Source organism: Microsporum canis, genomic scaffold, assembly GCF_000151145.1.
Source record: "Microsporum canis CBS 113480 supercont1.7 genomic scaffold, whole genome shotgun sequence".
Lineage (NCBI taxonomy): Eukaryota > Fungi > Ascomycota > Eurotiomycetes > Onygenales > Arthrodermataceae > Microsporum > Microsporum canis.
Window position 1 is genome coordinate 1323230 of NW_003299163.1, and position 10360 is coordinate 1333589.

General features: G+C 47.1%; 3 protein-coding genes and 2 non-coding genes across 5 annotated transcripts; 4 read left to right on the forward strand and 1 right to left on the reverse strand.

Annotated features, from left to right (window-relative positions):
- Positions 1-81: 81 nt before the first annotated feature.
- On the reverse strand, positions 82-904 carry MCYG_07692 (conserved hypothetical protein; the record flags this gene model as incomplete). The annotated part of the gene is made up of 3 exons (XM_002843863.1): positions 82-223; positions 363-601; positions 788-904. 3 exons carry the CDS (start codon positions 902-904, stop codon positions 82-84), a joined length of 498 nt encoding a protein of 165 aa, XP_002843909.1.
- A 1417-nt stretch (positions 905-2321) lies between these two features.
- MCYG_07693 (RNA polymerase Rpb1 C-terminal repeat domain-containing protein) lies at positions 2322-6606 on the forward strand (the record flags this gene model as incomplete). Its single annotated transcript, XM_002843864.1, has 2 exons — positions 2322-5398; positions 5616-6606. The coding sequence occupies 2 exons, from the start codon at positions 2322-2324 to the stop codon at positions 6604-6606; spliced, it is 4068 nt and encodes a 1355-aa protein (XP_002843910.1).
- A 1516-nt stretch (positions 6607-8122) lies between these two features.
- On the forward strand, positions 8123-8197 carry MCYG_10577. Its single transcript has one exon. It is a non-coding gene; the product is annotated as a tRNA-Arg (tRNA).
- Positions 8198-8846: 649 nt separating this feature from the next.
- MCYG_10578 lies at positions 8847-8921 on the forward strand. The gene has a single exon. It is a non-coding gene; the product is annotated as a tRNA-Arg (tRNA).
- Positions 8922-9405: 484 nt separating this feature from the next.
- MCYG_07694 (uncharacterized protein) lies at positions 9406-9885 on the forward strand (the record flags this gene model as incomplete). Its single annotated transcript, XM_002843865.1, has 3 exons — positions 9406-9444; positions 9527-9599; positions 9686-9885. The coding sequence occupies 3 exons, from the start codon at positions 9406-9408 to the stop codon at positions 9883-9885; spliced, it is 312 nt and encodes a 103-aa protein (XP_002843911.1).
- Positions 9886-10360: the final 475 nt, after the last annotated feature.

Consider the following 10360-nt stretch of genomic DNA (forward strand, 5'->3'; position numbering starts at 1 on the left):
CTGGGTGAAAATTGCTGGATCTAAAAAGAGGGGAAAGAAATATATAATAATCTAAAAATATCTTCCGTCTTCGTACAGGGACTAGACCTTTCCATCCTTCATGCGTCCTAGTCTTGCCTCTTCCATATCTGCTCGGCGTTTTTCATAATGTGCCACGACCGTGGAGAGATCTCCGGCAGAGTTACCAGGAGACATGTTTATGGGGGAGCCAGTGTTGAACAATCTGAAAGCATTAAAAAAAAAAAAGGTTAGTGACGTGCAGAAAATCGCCCGAGAAATTCAATCGGGGTGAAATGACGTTATAACGCAGTGGTTGACGGAAGATAGGCATGCAGAATCGTGGGGTATGCAAGGCAACGTACTCGGGAAAGGCAAGGTCAATAGTCAGCGGAGGATTCTGACTGTGGAACAGATGGCGGTCTGCAGCTGCCTGCTCAATTGCCCGGGTGTGGAGAGCGTTGTTTCGTTCCAAGACAGCCTCGCTCGCGGTGAAGGCCTCGATGACGTCGGTCAACCATGGCTTTGAGCTGGCATCAGACGTGGAGTACTTGTAGAGTGCCAGACCGATGGGGATAGAGGCAACAGAGATGTAGAAACCGCGCTGTATGCCGTCAGGCGTAAAGTGTTAGTAGGGCTATCATCTTGGATCAAGCAGCATGGCCAATTGCAAATCGCCGTCCGTAGCTGGGCTTTGATCTCCAAAGCTAGCTGCCTGTAAGACAGAGAGCTCCGTTCATCCAGATGGGCCAACACGAGAGCCGGGGATGGAGGATTGGGAAAGACATACTCCGAGGTGTTCGTTGACAGGTTCGTGGTGTGCAGAGTGCGAATCGGAACGGCGGGGTTGCTGGCGCTGAACCAGGGCGCGCCTCGCCGGAGCGACAGCCCTCCTGGCAAGAAACATGTCTGACGCTTTCAATTGGAGGGAGAGCAAGGCCTGGTCGACGGTGTCGCGGAAATGCGTCTCTTCCAAGTCCTTTTTGCTGCTTGAAGCTGCGTTTCTTTCGGATGAAGTTGAGATAGTAACACGTGACTAGTCATGATGACTAAGCATGCCTTTTTTTTTTCTTTCCTTTTTTTCTTTTCTTTTTTTCTTCTTTTTTTGGAACTTCAAGAAGTTCGACAAGTTCAAGAACAACAAGAAGAGCAAGTTTAATCTCGGGGACAGACGACGAAGAGACGAAGAATATGGCAGAAGACGGAGGCTGGGAGGTTCCTCCTCTCGCCCCGCGAACCTGATTGGCGATCCGTGGGCGTGAAAAAAACGAGGCGGGAGGTCGAGATGGGGCGTTGCTGCAAGCACAATTGGCAGGGCGACGAGTGGTTTTGTTGTCGTTTGGGCTTCGATGCTGCAGCAGTGACTGACTGCTTCATGAAACGCATCCGTCCCTGGATCCTCGACCGCTGAATGGCCAGCAGTGGGGAGGGATGGCCTGCTCTCGTCGTGTTGGCATGCCCTCTCGCAACCTGGACGGGGCTCTCGCAACCGTTGTTACTATGTAACGACTCCCTGCGGTTGCGACCGCCTTGCATCCACATCGCTACCCGACTAATGCACAACCACCTACAGCGGGCAGAAGTCACACTGAAATAAGTTTTATATAGTACTTTTTGGTGCCCAATTTTGCCAGGGGGACTGCCATCATTGGCTTCTATCGCCTTTTACCCTGGGCCTGGAGTGAATTGTTGCTGGATCATCCCTTTGACGTGGGTGAAATTTAATGCATTGCGCCCACTAAATTTTGGCTGGTCCTCCTGTTGTCCTGCCGATAGCCTCGAGTCGCCGGTTCGGTGAAGTATTAGCTGCTTAGCCTGTGTCATCCTCGAGCGGGTTATTACTTGGTCGATTTCCGCCTGGGAATATTCCTCCTCTGCAGAAATATTCTCTCTCACTTTGCATCCGCGACACTTTTGATTTTGCATTTTACGACGCCAGCGTTCTTGTTTTCTTCTTCTTTCTCTGTAATTTTATCTTTTACTCTTAATATCTTCTCTCTGTCTTCTTTGTCTGATTATCACTGCATCTCCCAGCATCTTACGAGTTACGTACCTCTTCTTTACGACCGAAATCGGAAGCCTTATTTTTATCTAGTTCTCCCGGGACTCTTTATACTATACACCATCAAACTCACTCGCTTCGAGAATATCCCCTAAAGACAGCCGGAAGCGTTTGTCGCTGCAAGCAAATACTCCTACGGTTTTCAGCCCTCTGCTCTTTCCATATCACAAAGACGTGAAAGACTTGGTACATAGCCGGGACAAAAATCGCACAAAGCCTCTATAGAACCAGCTCATAGTGGTTCCCATAGTGCTCTGCAACAATGGCCAAGAAGGGTGCAAAGGCCAAAGACGTGGGGCCCAAGGCCAAGGGTGGCAAGGGAAAAGCCTCGAAAAAACAGCAGAAACAAAAACAAGAGGAAGAGGAGGAAAAAATCCAGACTGAAGAGCAGGGGCAGCAGCCTGAGGAAGATCAAAACATACCGGTAGAGCAAGAACAAGCTCAAGCTCAATCAGAGGATCCGCCCCAGAAGACCGAGGAAGACCCAAAGCTTGACGAAGCGGGGGAACCCAATGAGGGCCCGAAACCGGAAGAAGAACCGAAGCCGGAAGCGGAGGTAACACCAGAGGAGCCAAAGGTGGAAGATGAACCAAAGACTGAAGAGGGATCTAAATCCGAGGAGGAACCTAAGCCTGAAGAGCCCAAAAATGAAGAAGTCAAGGTTGTAGAAGAGCCAACTATTGAAGAGCCAAAGGCCGAAGAAGAGGTCAAGGATAGGGAGCCAAAGGCTGAGGACGAGCCGAAGCTTGAAGAGCCAACGGTCGATGCACTACAGGCCGAGGAAGTACCAGTTACCGAAGAGCCAAAGGTTGAGGAAGCACCTCAGCCTGAGGAAGAGACAAAACCTCAAGAAGAGTTAAAGGTCGACGAGGAACTCAAGGCTGAAGAGCCAAAGGCTGAAGACCTAATAACAGAGGAAGTGCTAAAGCTGGAAGAACCGAAAACCAAAGAGGATGTAGTTCCTGTGGAAGAAGTCACCCCTGAAGCAGCAGCACCTGAAGAAACCAAGCCTGAGGTGGAAGACAGGTTCGAAGAAGCGATACCAGAACCAGAGGCATGGCCGGAGGAAAAAGAGAAGTTCGAGGAGGCAATACCGGAACTAGAGGTGAAGCCAGATGAAGAAGAGAAATTTGAGGAAGCAATGCCAGAACCAGAGGTAAAGCCAGAGGATGAAGTTGTCCCAGACGCTGTACGACCATCGGAACCAGTGCAGCCAGAAGACAAGCAAGATGAACAGACCCCTGAGGTAGAGAAAGAGAATGAAAGGGCGTGGGATGAACAAGAGGAGAAGGAACAAGAGACAGTCATTGAATCTCCAATTACTCGGAAATCTCCTTCACCGTCCCCAGCTCCCTCTCAACCCCAGTCTTCCGCTTCTAAAAACCCCTCCAAGCCGCCCTCGATAATACAAAGTCTTCCTCCGCTACCAAGATCCATTTCCTCCACGCCATCAAACTTGAGCCTGAGTCAAGCATTCCCATCACCAAAGCTTTCCTCCACTGGAAGCCGAAGCAAGTCGGTAAAGTGCGCTAGCACAGAGGCTGGAGACGAATTCCAAGAAGTCGAGGAAACTCCCCAGCCTGCCGCAGCTAACACTTCATATAAAGGCCGATCTGCTTCACCTCGGTCTCAGTATGATGTAACTGATAGTGACTACCAAACTGCCTACGGCTCCGCCAAAACCCCTACCACCACAAGGGCTGTATCAAACGGAGCATATTCACCTTCTGATGTTCCCCTGCCTTCACCCTCTGTATCGGAGGCGAGGACAAAGTCTGCTTCCCCTACTCAACCTTCTTATGAATACACACATCAGCCGCAGCCAATCCCTGCCTCTGCACCACATTTTGCCTACCCATATCCATACGCTCACCTATATCAGCAAAATTCCAACTACCCAGGCAGTCCAGTGATGGATCAGACACCGGCAAATGTGGTTACTCCGCAGTACTCACCTGTCATGCATCCTTCCCCGCAACCCCATTATGCAGCATCCTTCAGCCAACACCAGGGAAGGAGGGCTAGCCGATCATCGAGAAGCCAGTATGACTACTACTTTGGAAATACTTCCCAATACCGCTCTGCTCGAGAGTCGATGTCTCAGCCTACGGAAAATGGCAAACCACATTTGAACGGTGAACGAGATCTCGCAGATACAGTTAATCTTCTCCACCGCATTCAAAATGTGATTCCGGACCTTAACAAGCTAGTGGTCAGCTACCGCGAGGCACAAAGCCAGTTATCCGCCAGGGAGGCAGAGAACAAGCAAATTGAGGCTCAGCATGAACAAGCTCTGTTACATAAAGAGTATTATATCGAGGCGTTGCAAAATCAGATGAGGAAAGTTGCCAATGAACATGCTGAAGAGTGTTCAAAGCTGAAGGGCAAGATTGGTGCTCTCGGGGTTGAACTCAGTGACCTCCAGGAGAGAAACAGAAACACCGAGGATACGCTGGTTGAGACGCAGAAAGCAAGAGAGGAGCTGCTTCGTGCCCGAGATGAATTGGAAGGCGAAATTGACCATATTCAGAAGGAGATTGAAGCAGCACGCGAAGCACACGAGCGTGACCTAGTGAGACTGAAGAGGGAGGCAGAGAAGGCAGAAGAGGAGGCACTTGCCGAGCAGAAGGAAAGACTGGAGGGCCTTTTCCAGGAAATCAAAAACGAAGATGACAGGATTGCTGCCGAACAGCTCAAGGCTCGTGAGGATGAGTTACTGGGCGAGCTTGCCGCCAAACAGAAAGAGCTCGATGCCAACGAGGCAGCACTGAAGTCAACCATGGAAGAGCTCAAATCTACTCAGGAAGAGCTGAACGACAAGAAGGCCGAACTTGCAGAGAAATACTCCGAGCTTGAGGCCCTCAAGGAGGAGCTGGCGAAGACAAAGACCGATCTCCAGGCTAAACAGCAAGAATGCGAGTCCAAGCAAAGCGAGCTGGAAACTATTCGAAAGGATCTCGAAGAGACCAAGCGCAACCATGAAGAGGAACTCACAGCATTGAGAGGCGCGTTGGAAAGCCAGACCAACAACGTCAAGGAGATCAAAGAGCGTTTGGCCAACATGGTCCTTGAGCACCGAAACCAAGAAGAGACATGGCAGAAAGCCCGCGAAGGTTTCGAAGCACAGCTCCACGAGAAGGCCGAAGAATTGAAGCTCAGCAACGAGGAGAAGGAGGTGCTCGAACGAGAAGGTCTGGCGAAAGAGGAGAGACTCCAGAGCATAGTAGAGGAGATGCGCCAGACCCATAATAACCTGAACAAGGACCGAGAGAGATTGAAGAAAACCCTACATAGCCTTGGTGAAGCGACGGACATGAAGATGAAGGGGGATTCGTTCTTGTAAGTCGTTTCGGTGTATATGAGATATGATTGTATTGCCTTGCCCACGAATTCCCTTTGTTGTTCATGTAGACGGCAGGCTTCAGTAGCATGAGGTGGGCCGGACCAAAAAGTCTTGCTTGTTTATTTTACACTCATTTTTAATATTTCGTTTCGCTCAATAATCAACATTCTTTTGGGTTTTCATGATCTAATTCATCCTTCTTTCGTGATCTAGCATTGAGTCCTTTGCCGAGTTGTCGCGACTTATCGTTGAGGTATCCAAGACGTACTTCACCTACTTGCCCATCGAGCCACCACCGGATATCCTAGCCAAAATCCCATCTGATATCCCGCAGTTCTTGGACAACACGCCAGCATCCCGAGAGCTTCGTGCTGCCTATGTCCAGCATGTCATCTCGAAGACCCTGACCTACAGGATCTTCCAACCCTTCCTGTTTACTCTTGGAAGACGGTACGACAAGGCGGACACATTTTTCCAGATGCTCTCAATCGACATCCGTCGCAAGTCAGTACGACGTGAAGCTTTCTGGAGACAACAAACCCTCAAGGCGGCATATACGACTTCTGATGCCAAGCAGGCAATCAATGTGGTTGCGGCTGTCATCGTTGACGAGATTGTTGACCACATCCGCCACTTTACGGATCCAACTCATCTTGACGCCCTGCTCACGAATGTCCGAAAGATTGTAAAGCTCGCAGCCGAGACATGGAGATTGGCTCGTGTTGAACGAGAACTGATCACAGCCACTATGCCGTCAGCAGAGGACGAGCAGACTGTGAACGAGGAGTGGGAAGAATTCGACTATGAGTCGAACGCCCCATCCCCCGGGGTCGAAGCCACAGCCGAGCCGCTGACACCAAGGAAGTTCCGTCGGCCTCTTCTCCGAATGCTCCCTCGTATCTTCCGCGGGGCCGTGCATGAAGACTTCCTCACTGAAGATGACCACGAGAAGGCATTGCCCTGCACGTACCTCCGGGGAGTCATCCTGTATAGCGACTCCCCCTCTGTCTTGGCCAGACGGGCTGAGATGTTCAAGAAAAAGCCAGAGGCATCTGGAGTTATTGACGATGCAGAAGATGCTCGACTGCGGGCCGCATCTGCCACTCCGCCAAACGCGGGTGCGAGAAGCCCTTCTCCGAAAAGCCCGGTTCGATCTCCCAGATCTAGGAGATCTAGGGAAAGGGCTTTAAGTGGTGACGACTAGAATAAGGATAAATCAGGACAAGGCTGATTTATCATCGTCATTATTATTTTTCATATCGATGATTTCATTACATTTCATATAGCTGTTTCATTGTTGTTTCATGGTTTTCGTATTCAATGTTTCTTTTTTTTTTCCCCATTTGACATATCTCCGGACCGCATTTGATATTGATATTTGACATTGAAAGTTTGATACGTGATATTCTGCTATTCCGACACATCTTTTTTTCCTTGAGGCATTCTCATGGTGTTTCTGTTTCTCTGCATAGCATAGCACGTCTATCGGATACGGCATGTGGTAATTGTACAATTCACGCAGGGTTTGCTATGGCCCCGGAGTTAGAAAGGCGACAGACTAATGATTTCATTCTTCTCCTTTTTTTTTTTTTAAAAACTTGGTATTTGTTTATTCTGAACTAGAGATAATAAACTGTTTATTGGTATCAAATATCTGCATAGTACGTTGTAGCTGTGGCGCAGTTCAGGCTGTATGAGTTAGTCATACCTTTGGGCCTCTGCTTCAAACTTTAATATTGTTGCTGATTTAACTAGGGGTCGCTTAGCGGCTTAAAAGTCTTTACTATGTACGTCTTTATCTTGAATTGGGGCCATCCAAATTTCAAGGAGATCACACGCAGCAATTCTGGCTTTCAGAACGCTCTACCATTGCTTCGACGTAGCATCATGGTACCAAACCATAACTAACGCGCACTCCACACATTCAGAAAAACAACCACACCGCCTAGTTAGCTGACCTTGTTGACATTTATGCCCCCAGTGGCAGAGATATTAGCTAAGTATTCAGTTTATGCAACAAGCCCGATTCTATGACAAACTTTGGAAGATGAACCTGCTTTATTCAAGGAGCTTACAGAGGAAATCATTGAAGCCCTTTATCATTTCATATGAATATGGTCCTAACGCATTTCCAAGGAGAGAAGAGCTAGAGACGGTATCCCAGGAACGTCTTTGTGTAGAGATGATTTGCGAATAGATTAAGACTAGAAACTCCGAACAGAGAAACAGACTGCAAATTTACTAACGGCACTCTTTTATTCAATTTGGAATCAAAGACAGAGAAAACGCTTTAGGAACAAACTCTTTAGAAATGGTTAAACCTAGATGGAAGGGATAAACGCACATATACTTGGGTCTTCGAATCAATTATTACGGGATTGGATTAAGAACTCCTCAGAGGCTCTCCCCCACCACTATGATTAACCTCAATTTGTACGGTCATGGTAGCCTTTGTTTTCGGTCTCAACTCCCATGTGGGTAAAAATATCTGCACCACGGATAATGAGTTGTGGGGGACGCTGATAGTACTGCAATTGATCAATAATGAGCTGCTCTAAAACGCAGTGTAGGATTTGCCAGGACTAATTAATAAATTTTTGGGAATTAGAGACGCTATTTTCATACAGGTTGAAGTAACGGAGTACCCTTTTAAGCTAACATAAAAATATACTGCAAAGGATATCATAAATTATTAGTTGAACTGGGTACATAACAAAATAGGCCGACTGGCCCAATTGGTTAAGGCGCCTGACTACGAATCAGGAGATTTGCAGGTTCGAGTCCTGCGTCGGTCATTTCTATTTTTTTATTTTATTTATATTTTTTTTTATGCGCTAACTACCATGCGTCGGGACATTATATATCCACGTTCTCCCCAGAGTACCTTGGGACGGTACGATGTAACTAGCTAGTACATGGCTGTTGAAGCAACCGCATTACTATCCACACATATACATAGTATGCGTTTGCTTATCTGGCCAGCACTCCACTTCTTGGCATTAATAAGTAGGCTACATACACTATGGAGGTTGTTGAGGTTTGACGCGATTGATCTGTCAGTATACATAGTATAGCCCGTAAGAATAAGGAAAATGCATATGGATGGTACTATGTATATTGTACCACTCCACCAAGGTATAGAATTTTCGCGTATAAACGATTTAACTATAAGAGAAAGTGGATATAAAGAGAGATTATTATTCCGCTTATTTATAGATAATTCTATTATTTAAGAAACTGAATATTTTTGGGCATTATTTTATTCATTATGTCTATTCATACCCTGCAGTGCTGGGTGCGAGTAACCGAACCCCTCCAGTTTCAACCCAATATGCAGTTGGAAGTTTTGACTTGCCAAGAACGCCGCGGCTATCTTAACTCTCTTCGTCATCAGCTGATGTAGCCGAGATAAATTTTTCGGGCATCCCACAATACAACAAAACAGGCCGACTGGCCCAATTGGTTAAGGCGCCTGACTACGAATCAGGAGATTTGCAGGTTCGAGTCCTGCGTCGGTCATACATTTTTTTTCCCTTCATTAGATATTGTTGTCAATCCAATGTTTGTCAAGGTTTTGATTCTACAAGAGGTTCTTGAGTTATTGTCAAATATAACCAGTCTCTTTGCCACCAATTGGTGCGGGCTCCTTTTTGGCCGAATGGCAGATTTTGACACATATCTACTTCTCTTTTGTGAGCCACTGGTGATTAGATGAGGCAACAATATCCACTAGTTATGAGATCCAAGATACCCAGAATGACGCTTCTCTCTTAAAACAAAACTCTTTTCTATGCCAATTATCCTGCTGAGAGGTGCCTTGTTGTTACTGCGGCGCCGATATGGCTAGGACAATAACATATCTCTTCACGGCAGAGCATCTCTCTCCTCTATCTTTTGTTTTCATAACAAAGCAAGTGGCCTTTCCTGTCTCAAATCCAGAAACCAGTCTTCTACCAAAGAAAATTGATCCGGATACCTCTTAACAACTCTTCCTCCTTTCAAAATGACCAAGATTATTTGGGATGACTCGGCTGACATGAAGGTATACACGCGTTTACTCTTGATATGCTTCGTGTATGGACTTGAAGTTTTATCTTCGTACTGACGAGAAATGCTGTGATTAGCTGCTCTACTCTATTATTGCGACATCTGTCTCTAAAGTTGACTATGCTGCCGTCGCGAAGATGTTGGGTGATCGTACGTCTAACAGATATCATTTTGAATGCTCCGGTCCTTTCGTTTCTGGAGATATCTTTTATTTAAATGTCTAACTCATAAGGTAGAATGCACGATCAATGCCATCAAACATCGCTTGGCCCGCATCAAATCCAAGATGAATCAAGCTAACGGCAACGCATCGCCTCCATCTACGACGCCCGTCAAACCTAAGCGTGGCAAGCCATCGAAGAAACGCCCTGCTGAAGACGATGAGGATCAGGAGAATGCTACGAAGAAGAGAATAGGGGGTGGATCTGATTGCTGAATTCGTATCTCTACCATGGGAAAGAGCATGACAAGCATAGTGGTTGTCAGCGTCGACGAAGGTGAAATGATGGGATACAGAAGAATCGATGTAACTGTAGAAGATGAAAGAAACTGCTGAAATTGAAGTATTGAGATTACATCTATGGTTGTCGAGTATATCCAAGAGTTCTCCAGAAGGCTGCCCTTGTAAAAGTATTGAAGATCGTCTGCTGCCCGAAAGCCTAGTAAAGCGGCGAGGGGACTTAAAGCGGCGGGGCCATCTATATCGCTGCACGCTAGCAGAACACGCTATACCCGATAAGGAGACATGGCTGGAGTTTAAAGCGTTTAAAGATATAAAAACCATCAACAAAGGCTGACAAGGCGGATATTGACAAACATGGACGTCCTGCCAGTTATTACAATGAAACAAAGGCCAAAGAGCATTTGTTGGGCGTTTCCCTGAATCAGCCGCGTGCTGCGCCATTCCTTCG